This window comes from Ornithorhynchus anatinus, chromosome 11 (assembly GCF_004115215.2).
Source record: "Ornithorhynchus anatinus isolate Pmale09 chromosome 11, mOrnAna1.pri.v4, whole genome shotgun sequence".
Lineage (NCBI taxonomy): Eukaryota > Metazoa > Chordata > Mammalia > Monotremata > Ornithorhynchidae > Ornithorhynchus > Ornithorhynchus anatinus.
The window spans coordinates 30,181,079-30,206,951 of NC_041738.1; the positions used below are offsets into that span (position 1 = coordinate 30,181,079).

Genomic DNA, 25,873 nt, shown 5'->3' on the forward strand with positions numbered 1-25,873 from the left:
AATATTACCAAAAGTTACAATACAAGGATTGAGAAGAAAGCTGGATCTGCCTTTTTACTACTGAAACTGAAAGTCTTGTGACATTCTCATGGTCTATTTCTTCAACAGTATATTAAATCAAAAAGTTTACATCAAGTCCTCAACCATGAGAAGAGGTTGCAGACTGTACAGCACGGTGTAGTGGATAGGGCATAGGGCTGGGAGGCAGAAGGTCATGAGTTCTAATTCCAGCTCTGCCGCTTGTCTGCTGTGTGGCCTCAGGCAGGTCACTTCACTTCTCTGTGCTCAGTTACCTCATCTGTAAAATGGGGATTAAGAGTGTGAGCCCTATGCGGGACAGGAACTATGTCCAACCTGATTTGCTTGAATCCACTTCAGTGCCTAGTACAGTGCCTGTCACATAGTAAGTGCTTAACAAATACCATAATTATTATTATTATTACTGCACTAGTTTAACCATTAGTAATTATAGACATCTATTTTGGTGCTGAGGGATACAATTCTCTCTCCCTATAAAATTCACTTCCCATTGGCATCTTAGGGATGTGTCTTCCAGATATTTGGCTGATCAATGGCAATTAGATATGCCACTCATTTCTTAGTTATATTATTGATAGATTAGTGATGTACTCCAAGATTTCCAAAGACTTTGGTCTAGCAAGTGTGCCATAGTTTGAGAGTATAAAAGGGAAACCAAAAGGAATCTGGGATATCTGTATACTAGAAGAAAGGAAGATATTTATATTACTGATGATCCTTTTTTCGAAGGTTGAGCTTGGACATTTTTGGATGAATCATCAAATCTGAGTGATTGTTGATGTCTTCTTTAAATAATTAATAGATAAATTCCAATTCAGTTTTAGCTTGACAGTTAAGCTAAAATTAATTATGGTATTAATCATATTATAATTAATTATGGCATTAAACCAAAGCATTGTGTTAATAGCTGGGGTAAATATACTACATTATGTTGGACACGGGCACTGTCCCACTGGAGATTCACTATCTAAAAGGAGAACAAAGAACTTAACTCCTGAGAAGACCAGAACTGCAACTGGTATTTTGGGGTGTTCCTCCAAGCACTTAGTTCATTCAGTCATTCGATCGTATTTATTGAGCACTTACTGTGTGCTGAGCACTGTACTAAGCCCTTGGAAAGTACAACTTGGCAACAGATAGAGACAGTCCCTGCCCAACAACGAGCTCAGAGTCTAGAAGGGGGGGACAGACAGCAAAACAAAACAAGTAGTCAGGCATTAATACCATCAAAATAGATAAACAGAATCATAGATACAGACACATCATTAATAAAATAGAGTAATAAATAATATATCCAAATATACACCAGTGCTATGGGGAGGGGAAGGGGGTAGAGCAGAGGGAGGAAATAGGGACGATGGGGAGGGGAGGAGGAGCAGAGGGAAAGGGAGGGTTCAGTCTGGGAAGGCCTCCTGGAGGAGGTGAGCTCTCAGTAGGGCTTTCAAGAGGGGAATAGAGGTAGTTGGCTGTGAGGAGGGAGGGTATTCCAGGCAGGACGTGGGCCAGGGGTCGATAGCAGGACAGGCGAGAACAAGGAAAAGTGAGGAGGTGAGTGGCAGAGGGGAAGAGTGTACGGGGTGGGCTGGAGAAGGAGAGAAGGGAGGTGAGGTAGGAGGGGGCCACGGGATGGAGAGCTTTGAAGCCAAGAGTGAGGAGTTTGTGTCATGCAAGGGTTGATAGACAACCACTGGAGGTTTTTGAGGAGGGTAGGACATGCCATGCAACAGGCAAATCACTACTGAATTCTAAATCTATACATAAATGAAATACTAAAATTCAACTGCTAAATCCTGCTGCTTCTTCCTCCACAATGTGTTCCAGATCCACTTCTTTCTTTCTACCCAAACAGTGACTACCCTGATCTAAGCTTCTGTTATATCAGTTAGACTATTGCATCAGTTTCCTCACTGATCTCCCGGCCTTCTGCCTTCCTATCTCCTATTCAGCCTATATTACGCAGCACCGCCCAAATCATCTTCAAATAGTCCTGCTCAGCACATCTCTCTCTCCAGTCTTCAAAAACTTCTAATGGTTTTCCCATTTCCCTTCACATAAAGCCAAAACACCTGACAACCGGCTTCAAGCTGTCCAACCCCTTTCCCCAAGGGACCAGGGTTTTAATCCTAGCTCCTTCATTTACCTGCTGTGTGACCTTGGGCAAATCACTTCATTTCTCTGTGCCTCATCTGTAATATAGGATGAAATGCTTGTCCTCATTCATTCAATTGTATTTACTGAGCGCTCACGGCAGCACACAAAGCACTTTACTAAGCTCTTGGGAGAGTAGAAAATAATAAACAGACACATTCCCTGCCGACAATGTGTTTACAGTCTTAGGGGTGAGCCCCCTTACACTGTGACACCTAAGAGGAACAGAGACTGTGTCTGACCTGATTATCACGTAACTACCAAGCCCCTGGCACTTAAACACATTAATAATAGGCCCTTACATACCACAATTATCCTTATTACACATTAGCTCTCTTCACCAATTACTCCCCAGTTACATCACTCTTTGCACGCTCACTTAAATGACCCTCAGTCTAGAGTTTCACACCTACATCCATTTGCTCATGTTGTTCACCCAGCCTGAAATTCCCTACTACCACAAACCTGCCAGACCACTACTCTTCCCCATTTTTGAAGTCCTCAGAAAAAAAGTAAAATCTTACATTGCACTCTCTTTCCTAGGATTTCACTCATGGCTCTTGCCAAGCTGTTCTTAAGGTGCCTCGTTCTAGATGATCCTACCAATCCAGCAGGCCACAACTCTCCCCATAATCACAGCATTCCTGAAATCCCTCCAGGAGGCCTATGATAATGAATTTCCACCACTAGGTCCTGTCATCCAGTCACCTTAAACATGTATTTGTTTATTTTTTCTTCTTTCCTCCCATACTCTTATCAGTTGTATCCTTGTCCTTCCTCCCACTCTCATTACTTGCAAAGCTGTGGAATTGTTTTGTCTCCTCCAATAAACTGGAAAATCTTTGAAGGCAGGGACAGTGTCTTTTACATCTATCCAACTTCTCAAAATGCTTAATACAACCCTCCCGCACACCAGAGGAGTTAAATAAGTACTTCAAATTAACTGACCTTGCTCTGTCCCCTGTCAAGATTTCTTAGGGACAGTGGGAATACTGAGTTGCCTGTCGATGTCCTAAGGCCCAAGCCAGGTCCTAAGGCCCAAGCCAGGTCGGGAGGAGAGGTGGGAATTGTGTCTAGAGTTCAGAGGAGTTAGCTTGGGGCAGATATCAACAGAGATTCAAGTCAGCAATACAAGAGGCCACCAAGCAAGTTAGCCAACTTTTTATAAGTGTCTATCTGATTTTCTTCCCTTTTTGTTGTCCAAGTATCACTTCTCTCACCACTCCAGCCATATGGCCAGAATCTTAAAATATTATCGATTCAAGCACTTCCCTCTTCCAGGCTTTTCTTTAAATTAGTATCCCAATGACTAATAAAAACACTGGTTGCTCTAACTTCCAAGGCCAAACTTCCACTTCTCCTGGGATTTAGTTGTATATACTATGTCTTGCTTGAATTTTTGCCTTCTGAAGTCATGCTATATGAGATTTTACTACATTGGTCACTACCCAATCATTCTAAAGAATTTTGAAGTTGCATTACTAAGGACTTTGAAAACACAGAGATACACAAATACTACTAAAGTTATAAATACTGTCACCCTGCTTTTCACTCTGAGCACTCTGCTGATGTAATTAATGTTTACTGAACTTCAATTTGTCGATTTGAAGAGTGATTACTTAAATTCATAAACACTTCCTAAGTGACATAATTCTCAGTCTGAAACTGTAGTTCTTAAAGAGTACCTCTACCTTGCTGACACACAGTTACTTATTTTCCCTTTAAGTCTTTGCCTTTTCTGGAACTTTTCACAGCCTGAAAGAAGCCTGTCCTTATATAATATTAAGAAATAGGCACATCATTTTAACAAGCATTTAAATCAACTTTATAGGGAAAGTTCTGAAAGTTCCTTCTCCAAGAACACCTGCAAGTCGCAGAAAGTCACCTTGCTTTTCTTCCTTTGAAGATCTGGCTGCTGTGTAAACCTAAATCTGCTGCTGCACTTTATCCATCATCTTTGCTAAGCACTGTACATTATAAGGAAGAACACCTCCATAGCCTACGGCTAAAATACATTTTTAAAAAGGCAATGCATGACATTTCTGGCCACACTATTGCCTGAAAATATACCATTAAAGAGACTAGAAGTCAGGAACAAAAATTCCAAATATTGTTATACCTGCCTGTTGTGTAACCATGGGCCATGCCACTTCACTTCTCTGGGCCTCGGTTAACTCATCTGTAAAATGGAGACTGAGACTGTGAGCCCCACGTGGGACAAGGGATTGTGTCCAATCCGATTTGCTTGTATCCATCCTAGAGCTGAGTACAGTGCCTGGGAAAGCACTTAAATACAATTATTATTATAATTATTATTAATAATAATACATTCTTAAGGAGTTTTCAACCTAGAAAATGTAAAAGCAGCTCGGACATCACTTGAAAAGTCAGAATGAAAAAAGTCACTTTAAAGTTATTCAGCATTATTTACAGTTCAGTATTACCTTCTGGAGCTGAAACTTTAAATGAATAAGAGAGAAATGAATTGCCTTCACTAAGTAGCAAACTTCCTTTGAACAAGCAACTGCACTTAATCTTCACTGGTATTAAATGAAGTGAAACTCTATCCATGTGCCTGAAACCAGCAGCAAGGACAAAACAATCTACTTCTTGTTGATCATCAGGATTATTTTTGACATATACATAATGGAAAAAACAAAACAAAAAGGACAAATACAACTTAAAGAAACTGAAACTCTAGTCACTGCTTGCAAAGAAAGCTAGAAAGTATTTCAATATGGCAATTAAAAAGACATTTTCCAGGCTTATTCTTTTAAAAGCAGCCAAGGAAAACAATGTGAACCTTTAAGCCTACCAAAGTGACGAAGGAAACATTAGGGGACAGATGCAATCAGTAATGCTCAAAAATGTCAATGCCGCTTCTTCTGCTGCAGACACTCACCTGGAACTCAAAGAGAGTCACAAAGCTAAGCAACTCAGGTAGCTGCTTTTGTTTTTCGAAATTAAAAAAAGGTCACACTGTTAATATGAATCACATTTATTGAGCGCTTACTTTGTGCAAAGCACTGTACTAAGCGCTTACCACCGAAATTCCTCTGCAGCAGGGGAAGCCAGACTGGGGCATCTCCTCTGACATAAGAACTGTTAAGGGGAGCTGGTTCTTCCTACCTACTGCAGCCAACAGTACTGCTTTCTTTTCTGAAAAACGGGGGCGAGGACTTTATCTGTTGCCGAATTGTATATTCCAAGTGCTTAATACACTGCTCTGCACATAATAAGCACTCAGGGAATACGACTGAATGAATGAATGAATGAAATGACTTTCTAGTAACCACAGCTGAGTTCACCCGAAGCATCCCTGGAAAGGCCCAGGGAAAGGCTGAGCAGCGTGGCTCAGTGGAAAGAGCCCGGGTTTAGGAGTTAGAGGTCATGGGTTCTAATGCCGCCTCCGCCACCTGTCAGCTGTGTGACTCTGGTCAAGTCACTTCACTTCTCGGTGCCTCAGTTCCCTCATCTGTCAAATGGCGATGAAGACTGTGAGCCTCATGCAAGACAACCTGATTACCCTGTTTCGATCCCAGCGCTTAGAATGGTGCTCGGCACATAGTAAGCGCTTAACAAATACCACCATTATTATTATTATTAAAAGGCTACCAAGGTAGAAAGAGAGCCTTTCTGGGGAACTCCCTGTGACAGCACCATTGGCTTCAAATGGGGATCAAGACTGCGAGCCTCACATGGGACAACCTGATTACCCTGTATCTACCCCAGAGCTTAGAATGGTGCTCGGCACATAGTAAGTGATCAAGAAATACCAACATTATGATGATGATGATGATGATGATTAAAAGGCTACAAGGTAGAAAGAGACCCTTTCTGGGGGCCTCCACATCTGACAGCACCATTGGCTTCAAATGGGGATCAAAGGGGACTAAGACTGTAAGCTTTACGTGGGACAACCTGATTACCCTGTATCTACCCCAGTGCTTGGAATGGTGCTCAGCACATAGAAATACCAACATTATTATTATTACTAAAAGGCTACCAAGGTAGAAAGAGATCCTTTCTGGGGGCCTCCACCTCTGACAGCACCATTGGCTTCAAGCAGGAAGCAGAGGGGTGGTCCCCTTAAAAGAGGACACCCCATCCGACAGGACGAGGCTGCAGCCAGGGCCTTCTCCGGATGGGGAAAACGGTCTTCGGGCCAGAGAGCTCAGCAGGGCAACTTTTTCTGCTCCACTGAGCAGCTGCACGATTGGGTTTCTCCCGGCCTAGACAGCTCCCCAGGCCCCGACCTGAGCGGGGCTGCCATCCTGCCCAGAGGCCTGGGCAGTAGGGGGGGTTTTGGAGAAGATGCACCCCACAGGTCAAGCAAGGCATGCTGTTTTGCAGGGGCCCACCCCGTACGGTGCTTGAAACCCGGTTAGGGCTCAGTAAATACGATAAATACGGCCGGGGGGGGGGGCGGAACCAATAAATACAATAAATACGGCCCTGGGGACAGGGGGAAAGAGCCCCAAAAGGGGGTCCATTGTGAGCTCCCCCGAAACCAGCAGCCCCCTCCTCCCTTGACCACTTAATAGAGGGAGAGGATCCAGTGGGAGAGGGAGCAGAAAGAAAGGGGATGACTTTAGAGATCACTTACTTAGAGAGGCCACATCGTCCCACTTCCTGCCCGTCCTGGAGGAGGCAGCAGCAGCGACAGCCGCCTCGACTCCCTCCTTCCCTCCACCGCCGCCCCAACCGACCTTTCGACCAATCAGGTCTCTGGCCCGGGATGGCCAACCAATGAGCAACCGGGGTCGGCGTGACGGACGGGGAAGGCGGGCAATGGGCGAGGGCCGGCGCCGGCGGGGGGCGGGGCCTGCGGGGAGGGGCGGGGCCTCCGCGGGAGCGACGGGCCGCTCGGCGAGCCGAGCATGCGCAGTCCTCCTCCTCCCCCCCAATTCCCACTTTGGCTCTGGATTTCGGCTCCAAAACCGGGAAGGCTGAGACACGGAGCTGGAAGGGGGAACGGGAATTTTGGGGGGGAGCAAAGTACCCCTTACTGTGCTAGGCCCTCAAGCCCGCGGTATACCCAGCGCTTAGTACAGTGCTTGACGTGTTAGCGCTCAGTACAGTGACTGTATAACCAGGTGTGCTTGTGTTCGCCCCAGCGCTTAGTACAGTGCTTGACGTTTTGGCGCTCAGTACAGTGACTGTATAACCAGGTGTGCTTGTATTCGCCCCAGCGCTTAGTACAGTGCTTGACGTTTTGGCGCTCAGTACAGTGACTGTATAACCAGGTGTGCTTGTATTCGCCCCAGCGCTTAGTACAGTGCTTGACGTTTTGGCGCTCAGTACAGTGACTGTATAACCAGGTGTGCTTGTATTCGCCCCAACGCTTAGTACAGTGACTGTATAATCAGGTGTGCTTGTGTTTGCCCCAGCGCTTAGAACAGTGCTTGACGTGTTCGCGTTCAGCACAGTGACTGTATAATCAGGTGTGCTTGTGTTTGCCCCAGCGCTTAGTACAGTGACTGTATAATCAGGTGTGCTTGTGTTGGCCCCAGCGCTTAGTTCAGTGCTTGATGTGTGAGCGCTCAGTGCAGTGACCGTATAACCAGGTGTGCTTGCATTCGCCCCAGCGCTTAGTACAGTGCTTGACGTGTTGGCGCTCAGTACAGTGACTGTATAACCAGGTGTGCTTGTATTTGCCCCAGCGCTTAGTACAGTGACTGTATAATCAGGTGTGCTTGTGTTGGCCCCAGCGCTTAGTACAGTGACTGTATAATCAGGTGTGGTTTTGTTTGCCCCAGCGCTTAGAACAGTGCTTGACGTGTTCGCGTTCAGCACAGTGACTGTATAATCAGGTGTGCTTGTGTTTGCCCCAGCGCTTAGTACAGTGACTGTATAATCAGGTGTGCTTGTGTTGGCTCCAGCACTTAGTTCAGTGCTTGACGTGTGAGCGCTCAGTACAGTGAATGTATAACCAGGTGTGCTTGTATTCGCCCCAGCGCTTAGTACAGTGCTTGACGTGTTGGCGCTCAGTACAGTGACTGTATAACCAGGTGTGCTTGTATTTGCCCCAGCGCTTAGTACAGTGACTGTATAATCAGTTGTGGTTTTGTTTGCCCCAGCGCTTAGAACAGTGCTTGACGTATGAGTGTTCAGTACAGTGGCCGTATAACCAGATATGCTTGTATTCGCCCCAGCGCTTAGTACAGTGCTTGACGTGTTGGCGCTCAGTACAGTGACTGTATAACCAGGTGTGCTTGTATTTGCCCCAGCGCTTAGTACAGTGTATAACCAGGTGTGGTTGTGTTTGCCCCAGCGCTTAGAACAGTGCTTGACGTGTTGACGGCAGCGTGGCTCAGTGGAAAGAGCCCGGGTTTGGGAGTCAGAGGTCATGGGTTCGAATCCCCACTCTGCCACTTCTCAGCTATGTGACTGTGGGCAAGTCACTTCACTGCTCTGTGCCTCAATTCCCTCATCTGTAAAATGGGGATTAACCGTGATCCTCACATGGGACAACCTGATGAGCCTGTATCTACTCCAGCGCTTAGAACAGTGCTCTGCACATAGTAAGTGCTTAATAAATACCGACATTATGAGCGCTCAGTACAGTGACTGTACAACCAGATTTGCTTGGATTTGCCCCAGCGCTTAGTGCTTAGAACAGTGCTTGGCACAAAGTAAGCGCTTAACAAATACCATCATTATTATTGCAGTGACTGGTACATAGTAAGCGCTAAACAAATACAATTATTATTATTATTATTATCATCACCCAAGGGAAAGACTTGATTTGCCGAGCAATCGCAGGGGATAGGAAGGAAAGAAGTGGGTGTGAGTCGAGCCTACCCGGACCTCCCCAAACACTCATTCCATCGTATTTATTGAGCGCTTACTGTGTGCAGAGCACTGTACTAAGCGCTTGGGAGAGCACAACGTAACAATAAAACAGACTCGTTCCTTGCCCACAACCAACCTAGCGCTTAGTACAGTCCAGCACTTAACACAGTAGCTGGCACATAGTAGCCACTTGTCAGCTGTGTGACTGTGGGCAAGTCACATAGCTTCTCTGTGCCTCAGTTCCCCATCTGTAAAATGGGGATTAACTGTGAGCCTCAAGTGGGACAACCTGATTACCCTATTATCTACCCCAGTGCTTAGAACAGTGCTCTGCACATAGTAAGCGCTTAACAAATACCAACATTATAGTAAACCACCTGAGATGAAGCTTGCGGCCTCCCCTCGCCCCGACCGTGCCCGCAAATCGAGAACAAGTAAGCGCCCCCTCTAATAATAATCATAATCATTATTATTATGGTCTTTGTCAAGCGCTTACTATGTACGAGTCACTGTACTGAGCGCTGGAGCAGATACAAGCAAATCGGGTTGGACACATAATAATTATTATGGCATTTGCTAAGCACTTACTATGTACCTCGTGGCTCAGTGGAAAGAGCACGGGCGTGGGAGTCAGAGGTCATGAGTTCGAATCCCGGCTCTGCCACTTGTCAGCTGTGTGAAGGTGGGCAAGTCACTTCACTTTTCTGGGCCTCAGGTCTGTAAAATAAACATTATTATTATTATTATTACCTGACACTGTACTAAGCGCTGGAGCAGATACAAGCAAATCGGGTTGGACACATAATAATTATTATGGCTTTGCTAATAATAATAATAATGTTGGTATTTGTTAAGCGCTTACTATGTGCAGAGCACTGTTCTAAGCACTGGGGTAGACACAGGGGCATCAGGTTGTCCCACATGGGGCTCACAGTCTTCATCCCCATTTTACAGATGAGGGAACGGAGGCACAGAGAAGTGAAGTGACTTGCCCACGGTCACACAGCTAAGTGGCAGAGCCGGGATTCGAACCCATGACCTCTGACTCCAAAGCCCGGGCTCTTTCCACTGAGCCACGTTTGCTAAGCGCTTACTATGTACCCGGCACTGTACTAAGCGCTGGGGCGGCTAGAGACAAATCAGGTTGGACACACAATACTAATGATGGTATTTTGCTAAGCGCTTACTACGTACCCGGCACTGTACTAAGCGCCGGGGCAGATACAAGCAAATCGAGTTGGACACCTAATAGTAATACTAATGATGGTATTTGCTAAGCGCTTACTATATACCCGGCACTGTACTAAGCGCTGGAGTGGATCCCGGCTCTGCCACGTGCCAGCTGTGTGACTGTGGGCAAGTCACTTCACTTCCTCTGTGCCTCAGTTTCCTCATCTGTCAAATGGGGATGAAGATTGTGAGCCTCACGTGGGACAACCTGATGACCCTGTCTCTCCCCCAGCGCTTAGAACAGTGCTCTGCACATAGTCAGCGCTTAACAAATACCAATATTATTAGTATTATTAGAAGTAAATCGGGTTGGACACAGCACCAGTCCCACGATTTCAAGGCGCTGAGGGCCGGAGAAGTGAAGTGACTCGCCCCAGGTCACACAGCTGACAAGCGGGGGAGTCGGGATTAGAACCCATGACCCCTGAGTCCCAAGCCCGGGCTCTTTCCACGAGCCACGCTGTGAATGATAGATATATATGCGATCATTAATTAAATAAATAGAATAACCAATATGTACAAAATGATACGGATGGTCGTTGTTAAGCGCTTACTATGAGCTAGGCACTGTTCTGAGCGCCGAGTCCTGGGCCGTTGCGACTGTGAGGCCGTCCTTGGGTCGGGATGGGTGTCTCTAAGGGATGCCGAATTGACCGAATTGACAGTGCTCCGCACGGACTAAGCGCTCAATCTGTCTCTATCTGTTGCCAAATTGTCTATTCCCAGCGCTTAGTCCAGTGCTCCGCACGTAGTAAGCTCTCAATCAATGTCTCTATCTGTTGCCGAATCGTCTATTCCCAGCGCTTAGTCCAGTGCTCCGCACGGACTAAACGCTCAATGTGTCTCTATCTGTTGCCGAACTGTGTATTCCCAGCGCTTCGTCCAGTGCCCGGCCCGTAGTGAGCGCTCAATCTGTCTCTGTTGCCGACTCGTGTATTCCCAGCGCTTCGTCCAGTGCCCCGCCCGTAGTGAGCGCTCAATCTGTCTCTATCTGTTGCCGACTTGTGTATTCCCAGCGCTTCGTCCAGTGCCCCGCCCGGAGTGAGCGCTCGATGTGTCTCTATCTGTTGCCGCATCGTGTATTCCCAGCGTTTAGCGCAGGGCTCCGCGCCTCGTAAGCGCTCCATAAATAGTATCGACGGGCCGAGCGGGCGGGCAGGGGGAGGGAGGGCTGGAGAGGAGAGCGGGGCGGGAGAGGAGAGCGGGGCGGGGCGGGGCCGGGGCCGGTCCTGGGCAGGCGTCTCGGCGGGCCATGTCGCGGGCGGAGGGCGAGGCGCCCCTGCGGGCCCTGGTGCGGGCGACGGCCCGCTGGCGGCGGCTGGTGCGGGAGCTGGGCGGCGGGGGCGACGGGCGGGCGCTGCGGGCCGAGCTGCGGCGCTGCGGCCGGCGGGCGCGGGGCCTGGCGTCGGGCTGCGGCAGCGGGCTGGCCGCGGGGCTGCGGGAGCGGCCGGACGAGCGGCCCGAGCTGCGGCGCCTCTGGGCCGTCCTGGCCGCCTGCCTCGACGCCCTGGAGGCCGACGCCGCCCGGGCCCTGCAGCTGGAGCGGGCCTTCCCGCCCGACGCCAACCTCGTCCGCACCGGCCTGCCCGCCGCGCCCCCGCCCCGCGGGCCCGCGGCGGCCCCCGAGGGGCTGGAGGCGGAGAGCCAACGGCTGGCCGACACCCGGCGGGAGCTGGAGCTCAAGGTCAGTGTCCCCCTCTGGGCCGTCGAGGCCCGGAGGCCGCCCGGGGCCGAGCTGGGCTCCCTGTCGGCCGGCAGCGGCCGGTCCTGCTCGGAGGACGGCCGCCCGACCCTCTGCCGGGGGCGGCGGCGGCGGCGGCGGCTGGCGGCCGCCCTGGCTTTCGGCGCCGTGCTCCTCGTCGCCGTCGTCCTGGCCGTGTGCGTCGTCGGCCTGGCCTGACCCCGCCGCCGCCTCCTCGAAGCCCTCCAAGGAGCTCGCCGCCTCCGGGCGGCCGCCCCGCCTCGGCCTCACCGCCCTTCGCCGCCTGGCTGCGGCTGGTTTCTTCCCCTGTTTTCCTACGCACCCAGGGCCGCGATGCGCTCCCGTTTGATGCCCGCTTTTCCTTGGCCCTGGCGCCCTTCCTGGGGTCCCCGTCGTCGGGCGGGGGGTTCGAGCGCACGCCGACTGTGTGCTAAGCGCTGGGAAAAAGGGACACTCCCGCGACGGATAGAGGCGATCCCCGTCCAGCCCCGTCCTAATGGTCTCTCCCTTGCCCAGTTGTCCATTCCAAGCGGGCCAGGCTCGGCCCCCCGGCGCCGCTCAATAAATACGATCGACTGAATGAATAAGAATGTTGGTAGTGGTTAAGCGCCTACTAGGTGCCGAGCGCTGTTCCAAGCCCTGGAAATAATGTGGGTGTTGGTTAAGCGCTTACTACGGGCCAAGCGCTGTTCTAAGCCCTGGGAATAATCTTGGTACTGGTTAAGCGCTGGGAATAATCTTGGTATTGGTTAAGCGATTACTACAGGCCAAGCGCTGTTCTAAGCCCTGGGAATAATCTTGGTACTTTTAAGCGCTGGGAATAATCTTGGTATTGGTTAAGCGATTACTACAGGCCAAGCGCTGTTCTAAACCCTGGGAATAATGTGGGTATTGGTTAAGCGCTTACTACGTGCCAAGCGCCGTTCTAAGCCCTGGGAATAATGTTGGTATTGGTTAAGTGCTGGGAATAATGCTGGTATTGGTTAAGCGCTTACTACAGGCCAAGCACTGTTCTAAGCCCTGGGAATAATCTTGGTATTGGTTAAGTGATTACTACAGGCCAAGTGCTGTTCTAAGCCCTGGGAATAATGTTGGTATTGGTTAAGCGCTTACTACGTGCCAAACGCCGTTCTAAGCCCTGGGAATAATGTTGGTATTGGTTAAGCGCTGGGAATAATGCTGGTATTGGTTAAGCGCTTACTACGTGCCAAGCGCCGTTCTAAGCCCTGGGAATAATGTTGGTTAAACCCTGGGAATAATGCTGGTATTGGTTAAGCGCTTACTACGTGCCAAGTGCTGTTCTAAGCGCTGGGGGAGGGAGATACAAGGCAATCAGGTTGTCCTACTTGGGGCTCACAGTCTTCATCCCCATTTGACAGATAAGGTCACTGAGGCCCAGAGAATAATAATTAATAATAATTATGGCACTTCAGTGCTTACTAGGTGCCAAGCACTGTTCTAAGCACTGAGGTAGACACATGGTAATCCAGCTTGTCCCACGTGGGACTCACAGTCTTCATCCCCAATTGACAGAGGAGGTCAGTGAGGCCCAGAGAAGTGAAGTGACTTGCCCAAAGTCACACAGCCAACCAGCGGCAGAGTGGGGATTAGAACCCATGACCTCTGACTCCCAAGCCCGAGCTCATTCCACTGAACCACGCTGCTTCTCTAATGAACTTGGCTCACCAGCCGGCCAAATTTCCCCTCCTCTTTCACCATTCTCTTTGGAAGAGAGAGTCGGCAGAGGAAGACCATCGGAAGGGGGCCGGTGTGTCATGGAAAGGCCTTTTTGGGGGGAGGTGGGGGTCCTGTAAATAGCTACCGAACTCGGGAGATGTCTGTTTGGGGAATGATGGAGCCTGTTCGAAACAGGATCTATCCCCACGGCTGGTGGCGGAAGAGTTAATTGGGCACAAATGATCAGGGCCTTATCCCTCATAGGTAGAAGAGATTAATCTGCTAATAATAGAAGATTCTTCTCAGCCCCAAATTGCTCTGCATTCAGGGTTTTTGATGTGCTGGCTGGTTCGTCTTTACAGTGTGTGGAGTATTTTTGATAGCCTTAGACTCTCTAGAAGATAGGGGGAAAAATTAGATAATGTGTGTGTTTCAGGGGCAGGGGGGAATCTTGAGATGTCACAGAGGTGTTTCCCGATCGAGGAGAAAATTGTAAAATGAAGATGTAAAGCCATTTCCATTTTAGCTATTTGAAGTCTAGAGTTAAGAAACAGGTTTCATACAAAGTACTGTTTGGTTCAGCGGCGGGGAGAGTTTATCCATTCCCAGTCACGATAAATTGGCTCAGCTGCACGTACACTCAAAGGTTAGGATTTTCTATGATTAAAATTAAAATGGTCCCCGATTGAAACTGCTCATTTATGTCTCTGACCCCAAGGTGTCATTGTCTGCTGCCGGAAGAGAGTTGAGGCCCTTCCACAGAGGAGAAAGGGGATGTGGGGATAAAGCTGTCTCTGGGGCATAATCCCATAAGCTTTCATCAGAAGAGCTTCATTGAAACCCATTTATTTATTTGAAACCATTGAAACCATTCCATTTATTTGATGGACTGATGGGGGGCTCTTAGACTTTGGATTTATGTGTGGCCATATGAATGGTCTAATCACGAATCTGACGAGCAGATTTTCATAAAGCTTTCGGCAGCGTCAATAAATCAGCAAGTATTACACAAACCAAGACAAAAATGAGAACACAACCTTGATCTGAGATCGTAAGGTGGCATCTTGCAAAGCAAATGATCTATCCTAGAAAGTCACTGCCCATTGATTCTTTTTTTAAATGCAATCACATAATGACGTCCAGGCATTTTCAAAGCACATGCCCAATGACAGTCGCGTAGACTAGATTGAAATACAGAAACAACAATGATAAAACTTAAACGGTTAGATCTGAGGGATGTGATTCATTTGTTCATTGCTTTATTCTTTTTCCAAGATGTTTGCAGTGCTTGATCGAGGGTGTGGCAAACAGTTTCTTTAGGCCCACAGCCTCTGGTGAACTGTTATCTCTGACTCTTGTCTTCTGACTCTACTGTCTATAAAGAAAACAGAAGCGAGCGGTTTAGGAAATTACCACCTGTGATTTGTTTACAGGTGGTTTGATGTTTCCCTGATGTTTTTGAGTTGAGCATCATGCCTCTTTTGTGGTGTCTCCTTGTTCCTCTTCATTCATTTGATCTTTCAGTAAGGAGCAAGGACCTCTAGGAGGGGCTGACAGAGATGTACCAGAGAAGGGAGATACATTTCCTGTGATCGGGAAATGGGGGTCAGGGAGATCGAATATTTATTGACTCCTTACTGTGTGCCGAGAACTGTGCAATATAACGGTGATGGCAGACACGCTGGGAGCAGCATGACCTAGTGGAAAGAGCCCGGGTTTGGGAGTCACAGGTTGTGGGTTCTAATCCCAGCTCCGCCACTTATCAGCTGTGTGACTTTGGGCAAGTCACTCAACTTCTCTGCACCTCAGTGACCTCATCTGTAAAATGGGGATGAAGACTGTGAGCCCCACTTGGGACAAGCTGGATTCCCTTGCGTCTACCCCAGCGCTTAGAACAATGCTTGGCACATAGTAAGCGCTTAACAAATATCATCATCATCCTCGTCATCATCATCGTCATCATTCCCTGTCCGCAACAAGCTTTCGGTCTAGAGGGAAGAAGCACCGAGCTAATTGGGAAGCCAAAGAAGGGGCAGAATCACATTTCACTCTTGAATGAAGAAATGACTTTAGGTACCACCATGTATTTGATTACTAATCACTTGGAAACAGAATTGAAAAGACAGAATTGCAATGCCAACAGTTTCTTCAAACAGTATCAAAAATAGAGAAAGGGTTTTGGCGGGGTTTTGTTTGGCTATCTGGGAGTTGGGAGAACGTCCCCAGGAAATGAGAGGAACACTGAAATGAAAGGAATCAAATTTGCCTTGAAAGTCTCATGATGGCTCCATTTGGAGTTTACTGGAAGAGATGAAGGAATTGAGAGGAAGAAAGGGTGAAAGGAGGACTCCTAGGAGCCCATCTGAGGGTGCTGATTCTAGTAGACAACATGATGGAAGCAGTATGTGGAGTGGAGATGATACCAGTGACAAGCTGTTAGTAGAAAATAAGAATTCCTGCTGTCTCTCCCGCTCACTTTCTACGCCATCCCCTCACAAAGTGGGAAAATTGCACTAATCTCTGCACGAGGAAAAATCAATCCTTTTTGAGTCTGATTTTTTTGAATGCACCTAAAGTCTTAATCCTGATGGAAACTTTATTCCTAGAAGTGGTAATATGTATCCTGATTTCTTGGGTCCGAATTGAAGACAGTTAAGGATCCTGGTTCTCTACATGCAAGGGTCAGCGTTCCTTTAGAGAGCATGTTTTCTTATAAATTCAGGTATCGGATTGGGGATCAAATCCATGATAGTGTTTTCAAATAAGGTGTTTTTGTTTTTTTTCCACAAACTGGTCTACAGTGGTAACTTAAAAAATAGGGAACTAACTGATTTTACTAATCTGTGGTTTGAGTCCACTCTGAAATCAATGCATTTTATCTGTCATCATTCTCGGGAATATTTCAGTTTCAATGAAAATTAAAATTCCAAAGAAGTAGTTTGAAGCAAAGAAATATATAGTAGTGTGTGTTTTCGAGGGCAACGTAAATCTCCTAGCAACCAAAAGATCTAAATTGGATTCTTTTTAATTGTAAATGTTCCACTTTGCCGTGTATTACCAAGGCTGAGAGAATTTTATTCGTTAAATTAACTCACTGTAAAGCAACAATTACATCAACTCTCCTAATACTATAATTGGAAAGCACTGCATGAATAGCTCATGTATGTGGCACCAGAATCATATTCAAATTAACGTCTATTTTGTATTGAATAGTGATTCTAATTTAAAACATTGTAAGACAAGAAAATGGAAATGATACGTTACACTGGAGGAAAACGTATACTCTAGAGGGAAAAGTGTCCCTGAAAAGATTACTTGTCGGCTGAATCATTTTAAGATATTTTCATTAATTCCCAATTTGATTCTACATATTTTATGCACATTCTAATGTTTGTGAAGGTCTGAATCTGTTTACCCTTCGCAGATTTTCATTACATAAAGAGACAGTCAGGAATACCTCTGGATTATAGATCTCCAAATGCTTCTCCCCAATACGATTATACTAGGCTTTTAATGCAGGGTGAAATCTGGACCAAGCGGTAATGTCTACAGAGGAGTTGTCATCTGCTATGGTAAACAATCAGTAAAAGTGGGATTAGCAGAGAGAGTCTGATGTTTGCCTTGGTTCGCGTGGACCCATAATGGAGGGCGAGCTGACTGGTGATTGTTCATTTACCTGTGAATTGGACAAGGATAAAAATCTGTGGCAAAATTTTACCCCTTGATCTTTACCAATTTTCCTACCGATTGGTGTTTTTCTTCAGACTTTTAACTCCCTCAGGAAACCAACCTGATTGATTGGCTTGTACGATGAAGTGATTGGAAGAAGCTGCAGCACGGCCTAGTGGATAGATCATGGACCGCCCTCCTGATCCCAGGTCTGCCACTTGTCTGCTGTGTGACCTTGCGCCGGTCACTTAACTTCTCTGAGCCTCAGTTACCTCATCTGTAAAATGGGGATTAAGATAGAGAACCCCATGTGTGTATCTGCCCCAGCGCTTAGAGCAGTGCCTTGCAGCAAGTATGTATTTACCTTTAGTGCAGGAAAGAAGGCAATGGTAAACCACTTCCCCATTTTTACCAGGATAACTCTGTGGGTGCGCTACATGAACGATGGCAGGTGGAGGTGGGGCGTCCTGGGAGAGATGTGTCCATGGAGTCGCTGTGGGTTGGACATGACTCGGCGGTATAGGATAGGACGAGATTTAGTTGGAGAAGGCTTGTTGGAGGAAGTGACATCTGAAGGTGGGGAGGGTTGAGGACTGGAGGATTCGCCATTGTGGAGGAGGAGAAAAAGAACTCGGGGCCTGGGGACAGTGTGAGGAAAGGGTTGGAGGAGAGCAAGATGAAGAGCAGTGTACAGCCAAGTGGGGGATTGGGGAGAATTCAGTGGAGGAGTAGTGGATGAGAGGAGCTGATCCTTCAAAACTTTTCTAAAATCACATCTCCTCCAAGGTGCCTTCCCGACTAAGCTGTCTTTTTCCTATATGCCCTCCCGGCTGCATCACCTCTGTACTTGGCTGTCTACCCTTAAACACTTTGATACTCCCTCCAGCCCTACAGCACTTCCGTACAAATCCTTATACTACTTCTCCTAGGTGTAATTTACTTTAATGGCTCTCTTCCCCGCTGTAGACTGTAAGCTCCTTGTGGGCGGGGATTGTGTCTAGCAACCCTATTGCATTTCCAAGTGCTTAGTACAGTGTTCTACACACAGTAAACATTCAATAAATACCATTGATTGCTTAAAGTAAGCCAGAGAGAGCTGGTAGAGAGACTTGAAGCCAAATGGTAAGGAGGTTTTGATATACAGGGACTTGGGCAACTAATGGAAGGTTCAGTATACCAACTAAAGGCTTTGGAGGTAAAACAGAAACACGAGGTACTTTCCCTTTCCGTTACAAATTGCTTTCCTAAAGTAATTTGGCTATATAAAATTACGTTCTCTTTTGTGATTGTGTTGATTCTAATAGTAATAATCATACTAATAATAATTGTGGTATTTCCTAAGTGCTTACTGTGTGCCAGGCATTGTACTAAGTGCTAGGGTGGATAAAGCAAATTGGGGGGGACTCAGACTCTCTGTCCCACGTAGGGCTCACGGTCCACATTCCCATTTTACAAATGAGGTAACTGAGGCACAGGAAAGTTAAGTGATTTGCCCAAGGTCACACAGCAGACAAGTGGCAGAGGTGGAATTAGAAGCTATGTTCTTCTGACTTGTAGGCCTGTGCTCTATTAGGCCACGCTACTCCTCTACCTCTCTATTTTGTGTTACTTTGTGGAACTTTTTATGCTAGCGTATTTCTCCCACTGAAACAAGGATATCGAATGCCGTGGAGAGAAATTATCTTCATGACTCATAATTCTCCAGTCCTCCCTCTCAGCGAACCAAAAACAAGCCATAATCAATAAAGCTTTAATCTTTTCAACTCTGACTGACATCATTAGATCTTACATTTTATCTATCAATAGCATGGTGAATTCAAAATCTTTGATATTAGAATTTTCTAAGTTCCTCTCAGAATAAGGTAGTTGGCTAGGTAAATTATTCTGGAGTATTGTATATTGAAAATGAGGTACCTCACTCTGTTAGCACTTTTTCTGCTTTACAACTGATCTGGTTTTATATTTATATAAAGCTGAATCTTATGACTTAGGAAATCTAATGACTTATGATTTAGTAAGCACTTAGCAAATACCACAATTATTAGTAGTATGATTATTACTATTATAATCAACACAAAAGAAAATGTTATTTTTTATAGCCAAATTACTTTAAGAAAGTAATTACTTTAAGGTTGCCTCTCCCGAGACGAGCAGATGAGCGTCAGTTCTGAGACTTTAGGATGAAAAACCTGCGTGAAAGAATTGATTCAAGTACAGATGGTGAGCACCGAGACGCTCTCGGCCTCTGGGCTCTCCCAGTCGTATTCCTACTGAAGCATGGAGCACAGCAAGTGCCAAGGAAGACAATGGGCAGCACAACGCGAAAGGTATGCGATGTGTCGGGTTCTTTTTTACATCCAGGACCCATTTATGGCCGACGTGACTGCAGCATTGTGTCGATGCTGTGCCAAGGCCCTGTGACTCGGAAGGTGATCGTCTTGGTAATAATTGTGGTATTTAAATATTAACTGTGTGTCAAACACTAGGCTAAACGCTGGGGTCACCCCACAAGATAATCAGATCAGGCACAGTTCCTGTTCCACATAATAATAATAATTATGGCAGTTGTTAAAGCACCTATTATATGCCAAGCGCTGTTCTAAGCACTGGGGTAGATACATGCTAATCAGGTTGGAGACAGTCCCTATCCCACATGGGGCTCACCTTCTTAATCCCCATTTTATAGATGAGGTAACTGAGGCTCAGAGAAGTGAAGTGACTTGCCCAAGGTCACAGAGCAGACGTGGCGGAGGCGGGATTAGAACGCAGGTCCTTCTGACTCCCAGGCCCGTGCTTTATCCACTAAGCCACGTTGCTTCTGTGGCTCACAGTCTAAATGGGAAGGGAGGCCATTTTGCAGATGAGGAAACTGAGGCACAGCTAAATTAAATGATTGGTACAAGGTCATAGAGCGGGTAAGGGGTAGAGCCGGGTTTTGAACCCAGTCCTGTTCTCTTTCAACCCGCCACACTGCTTCCCTTGGTAATCACTGTGTCCTTTGCCACCCGTGTTAATCTGTTATTTTTCAGGATGCCTGCCGGGCCTGGCCTTCTAGCACAGTGTCCCACGTGTGGTTCTTTGGTCGTAAACCTTCACCATTGAGGGCATAGCCCCAGCTGGCAGAACTGGACCTAGAGCTCAGGTTAGTTACCTGTCCCTCAGAGCAGTACTTTTTTCCCCTGGATCAACCAACAACAGGCCTGACTTGGGAAATAATAGATCCATTATATATTATTCATTCATATTGATGAATGTCTCCCCTTCTAGACTGAGCTCATTATGGGCAGGGAACATGTCTGCTAATTCCATTGTATTGTACTCGCCCCAAGCACTTAGTATAGTGCTCTGCCCATAATGTGCTCAATAAATAACATTGCCATTCATTTATTCAGTAGTAGTTATTGAGCGCTTACTCTGTGTATAACATTGTACTCGGCGCATGGGAGAGTACAAGAGAACACAAGAGTACAAGAGTACACGCTGCATGGAGAAGCAGCGTGGCTCAGTGGAAAGAGCATGGGCTTTGGAGTCAGGGCTCATGAGTTCGAATCCCAGCTCTGCCACTTGTCGGCTGTGTGACTGTGGGCAAGTCACTTAACTTCTCTGTGCCTCAGTTCCCTCATCTGTAAAATGGGGATTAAGACTGTAAGCCCCACGTGGGGCAACCTAATTCCCCTATGTCTACCCCAGCGCTTAGAACAGTGTTCGGCACATAGTAAGCGCTTAACAAATACCAACATTATTATTACAATACAACAAAAACAGACACATTCCCTGCCTACTTTAATTCTTGAAAATGCCAGTGCTTCATTAATGAGTCACACGGAAGAGTGTTTATTAATGAGCAGTAACCCCAAGTTTTTCCATGCCTGTATCACTCCCCAGCTATTTGGTGCTCAGGAAGGAATGTTTTTATTATTTCTGGACACTAGAGGGTAATATAGCAGCTCATAAAATCATTGCCAACTGTACTCCGGAGAGAGCTTTTTGGACATTAGTCAGAAAGGAGTCCGTGGTTTTTATCATGAGGGAATTTTTTATGTTAATAAAGAAGGGGAAAAGTGTTCAGTCAACCTGAAAACAACCCCTAAGCTAAGAAAATCCTTATGGAGGGAAGAGGTATTTTAACCATAAACTAAAATTATTTTTCAAAAGCCTAATCTATAAAAAAAAAGCACTAACAGTCTAAACTAAAAGGCTTTCTTTTGAAGCTGTATTAAGACTGCTCATACCTTATCATCCACGGCTGACTTCCATTTTTTAACAGTGTGCCGTGCCGTTCGGCAATTTTGGAAAAGATTTGCCCCACGCTCCCAAGAATTGCTTATTTGCTTTTACTTCTCTGCTCAGTTTCTGATTGTGGATCAGAGGGTTAAGAGCAGCTTGACCTCACCTTAGATAGGCTGAAAATTGCAGGTTCCTATCCGGTGCCACAGTTCTTTTCCCTTCAGTCCTGTATATTGTAAACTTGTGGGCAGGGAATGTATTTGCCAACTCCGTTGCAGTGTATTCTGTAAAGTGCATAGTACAGTGCTCTGCACACAGTAAGAGCACAGTAAAGATGACTGATTGATTCGACAGCGCATCACCGAAGAGGTAGTGGAAGGAGTTTTTAAAATCTCTGGTTGTGACCCTTAGTACAGAGATGGCCCAGTTTCTACTTTGAGGTTCTGCTGGAATTTGAAGCTTGGGTTTGGGGGTGGTGAAGGTATATGCTCTCCATAAGTATAATAGACCTTGTTTCCCTCCTCCCCTCCCCTGTCTCCCAGCCACCTTGATATCTTGAAATTGATAGCCCTAGACCTGGATAGTGGGAGCTGTGCATTTTAATTCTTAATAGCCAATATCATTGACTTGATAAAAGACCTTCAAATCATCCTAAGACCTTTGTTTCCTTATCTTTAAAATGAAGATAATGTAGTATTAAACTACCTCAGAGGATTATGGTGATAGCTAAAAAAAATGAGCATATCATTAAATATACCATTTAGCATTAGTGAAATGAGGGATCCCTAGGGAAGAAGAAAGTTGGATAGTCTCAAAGGAAGATAACAGAGGACTCTATAAGGAGGTTATTTATATTTGCACTCTGTTTTTGAAGAAGATGTCACCGACGGTGAAATTCACCTATTAGAATGAGTGTGACTGAGAAGGTCAGTGTGGGACCTAAAGTCTTGGCTGCATTCTGTGCACAAAAGCCTGCTCCATGTTGTGTTGTGAAACACAAAAGCCCACTTCTAGTTTAATCCACCATGACCAATCGCTTACTAAGTGTCAGTGACCTATCTCAGCAGCAGCACTAAATGATGGTCCCAGTTGATCTTTCACAGCCCAGAACTGATCCAGTGAAACTGCACTGTGAAATGGGTGGGTGAAAAATGGGGTGTTGTATCACCCCTCTAGACTGTAAGCTCCTTCTGGGAAAGGAATAGATCTCCCAACCCTGTGTTTTGTCCCCTCCCAAGCACTTAGTACCAGAGTTCTAACATGCTGTAAGCGCTCAATAAATACCATCTATTAATTGACTGATAGTCCTAAGAGGAAGGGTGGATGCTGTGTCTGGATGACTGTAAGGTCGATGTGGGCCCGGAACGTATCTACCAACCCTGATGCATTGTACTCTCCCTAGTGCTTAGTACAGTGCTCTGCCCACAGTAAGCATTCAATAAACACGATTGATTGATCACTAACTTCTGTAATTCTGTTTATGCATGTTGTAAGGACGTGTACGCCTGTACTATGTGGCAGTGGTGAATTCCAGTCCATAAGTATGGCATTATGGGTCTAGGTGGTCCCTGGGAAATTTGACCCATTTGAGGATGTCCGTGCCATTTATATGGGTCTCATGCGTAGTCGATAGAGCACAGGTCTGGGAGTCAGAAGGACCTGGGTTCTCATTCCCTCTCCACTACTTGGTTGTGTGGCGTTAGGCAGGTCACTTCACTTCTCTGTGCCTCAGTTCCCTCAACTGTAAAATGGGGATTGAGACCGTGAGCCCCACGTGGGAAAGGGGCTGTGTCCAACCCAGTTCGCTTGTATCCACACCAGCACTCAGTACAGTGCCTGGCACATAGTAAGCGCTTAACAAATACCAGAATTATTATTATTATTATTAATTAGGGGGAGAAACTTGGAATTTTTAGTGGTTGTTGGTTTGGCGGAGCCCCGCTAGCAGGCCAAGAGATAGCACACCACCCCCCAAGTGAGGGAGGAGTGGTGACCTCTACCCCTAAGAGTGTGCAGACGGTGCTGCTCAGCCATGTGGGGGACCAGAAACGAAGCAATGGGCGGTTTGGACGCTGTGCCCAGTGTTCCGCTTTGGCATCCAATGGCGGTTGTCTCTCATTGCTATCCCGGCCTCTCCTTTCTCCCAACCGAAGTGATGGGACGGGACGGGAGGGGGATGAAAGCAACTGGAACCCAGCCTGCCTGCATATTTGGTTCCTCTAATGCCAACCTTCTCACTGGCTCTCAATCTCCTTTGTCTCACCGCTGACTTCTCGCCCACATCCTGGAATGCCCTCCCTCCTCATATCAGACAGATGATTGCTCTCCCCCACTTCAAAATCTTATTGAAGGCCCACCTCCTCCAAGAAGCCTTCCCTAAGCCCTTCTCTCCTCTTCTCCCACTCCTTTCTGCACCACTCTTGACTGCTCCTTCATTCATCCTCCCTCCCATCCCCATGGCACTCTCTTCTCCTCTTCAAAGCCCTACTGAGAGCTCACCTCCTTCAGGAGGCCTTCCCAGACTGAGCCCTCCCTTTCCCCCACCCCTCCTCCCCTCCCCATCACCCCTACCCCTCCCTCTGCTCTAACCCCTTCCCCTCCCCACAGCACTTGTATATATTTGTACATATTTACTGCTCTGTTTTATTAATGATGTGCATTCATCTATGGTTCTATTTGTCTATTTTGATGGTATTGAGGCCTGTCTACTTATTTTGTTTTGCTGTCTGTCTCCCTCTTCTAGACTGTGAGCCCACTGTTGGGCAGCGATTATCTCTATCTGTTGCAAATGGTACTTCCAAGCGCTTGGAACAGTGCTCTGCACACAGTAAGCGCCCAAGCAGTACGATTGAATGAATATGTATATATCTGTAATTTATTTATTCATCTATTTATTATTGTCTGTCTCCCCCTCTAGCCTGTGAGCTCGTTATGGGCAGGAATGTGTCTGTTGTTATATTGTACTTTCCCAAGCGCTTAGTACAGTGCTTTGCACACAATAGATGTGAGATGTAATAGATGTAAGAGAAGCAGAGTGGCTCAGTGGAAAGAGCCTGGGCTTGGGAGTCAGAGGTCATGGGTCCGGGCTCCACCACTTGTCAGCTGTGTAATAAAAATGATAATGGTATTTGTTAAGTGCTTAACAAATTACTGTCTATTACTGTCAGACACAGTAATAATAATAATAATGTTGGTATTTGTTAAATGCTTACTATGTGCAGAGCACTTGTTCTAAGCGCTGGGATAGATACAGGGTAATCAGGTTGTCCCACATGAGGCTCACAGTCTTAATCCCCAATTTACAGATGAGGTCACTGAGGCCCAGAGAAGTGAAGTGACTTGCCCACAATCACACAGCTGCCAAGTGGCAGAGTTAGGATTCGAACCCATGACCTCTGACTCCCAAGCCAGGGCTCTTTCCACTGAGCCACACTGCTTCTCCTCTTAAGCGCTGGGCTGGATACAGCAGATCGGGTTGGACACAGCCCCTATCCCACGTGGGGCTCACAGTCTCAGTCCCCCTTTTCCAGATGAGGTCACTGAGGCCCAGAGAAGTGAAGTGGCTCCCCCAAGGTCACACAGTAGACAAATGGTGGAGTCAGGATTAGAACCCATGACCTTCTGACTCCTAGGCCCAGGCTCCATCACCTACAACAGGCTGCTCTGTGTGAGCCCATCACTGGGCAGGGACGGTCTCTATCCTTTGCCAAATTGTACATTCGAGGCGCTTAGTACAGTGCTCTGCACATAGTAAGCGCTCAATAAATACGATTGATTGAATGAATGAATGACCTGGGGTAGGTCACTGCTCTGGGCCTCAGTTCCCTCATCTGAAATATGGGGAGGAAGGCCGTGAGCCCCGCATGGGACAACCTGATGACCTCGTATCCCCCCCAGCGCTTAGAACAGTGCTTGGCGATCATCATCATCATTATTATTATTAATAGAGAGGTCAGAATGAATGAAAGGAAGGGGGCAGATGGTTAGTGGAAGCATTGTTATTAGTTTTTGAGAAGTTATTCAACTTGAGATTGAGAACTATCTCAATTAGTTATTGAGAAGCAACGTGGCTCAGTGGAAAGAGCCCGGGCTTGGGAATCAGAGGTCGTGGGTTTGAATCCCGGCTCTTTGTTAGCTGTGTGACTGTGGGCAAGTCACTTCACTTGTCAGGGCCTCAGTGACCTCATCTGTAAAATGGGGATGAAGACTGTGAGCCTCACGTGGGACAACCTGATTCCCCTGTGTCTCCCCCAGCGCTTAGAACAGTGCTCTGCACAGAGTAAGCGCTTAGCAAAGACCAACGTGTGGGACTGTGGGCAAGTCACTTCACTTCTCTGGGCCTCAGTGACCTCATCTGTCAAATGGGGATGAAGACTGTGAGCCTCA

General features: G+C 46.8%; 2 protein-coding genes across 3 annotated transcripts in view; one reads left to right on the forward strand and one right to left on the reverse strand.

Annotated features, from left to right (window-relative positions):
- ANKRD27 (ankyrin repeat domain 27) overlaps positions 1-6,881 on the reverse strand; it is a 64,997-nt gene extending 58,116 nt beyond the window's left edge. Inside the window, exon 1 of one of the 2 annotated variants that reach the window (XM_001508816.4) lies at positions 6,794-6,881. The gene's annotated coding sequence lies outside the window, so the exon portion shown is untranslated. Of the gene's footprint in view, positions 1-4,306; positions 4,331-6,793 lie in introns of those variants that run through there. The other variant, XM_029074529.2, reaches the window with a different exon arrangement.
- A 4,583-nt stretch (positions 6,882-11,464) lies between these two features.
- Positions 11,465-12,112, forward strand: LOC114815077 (regulator of G protein signaling 9 binding protein). The gene has a single exon (XM_029075309.1). It carries the CDS (start codon positions 11,465-11,467, stop codon positions 12,110-12,112), a length of 648 nt encoding a protein of 215 aa, XP_028931142.1.
- The last annotated feature ends 13,761 nt before the right edge of the window (positions 12,113-25,873 follow it).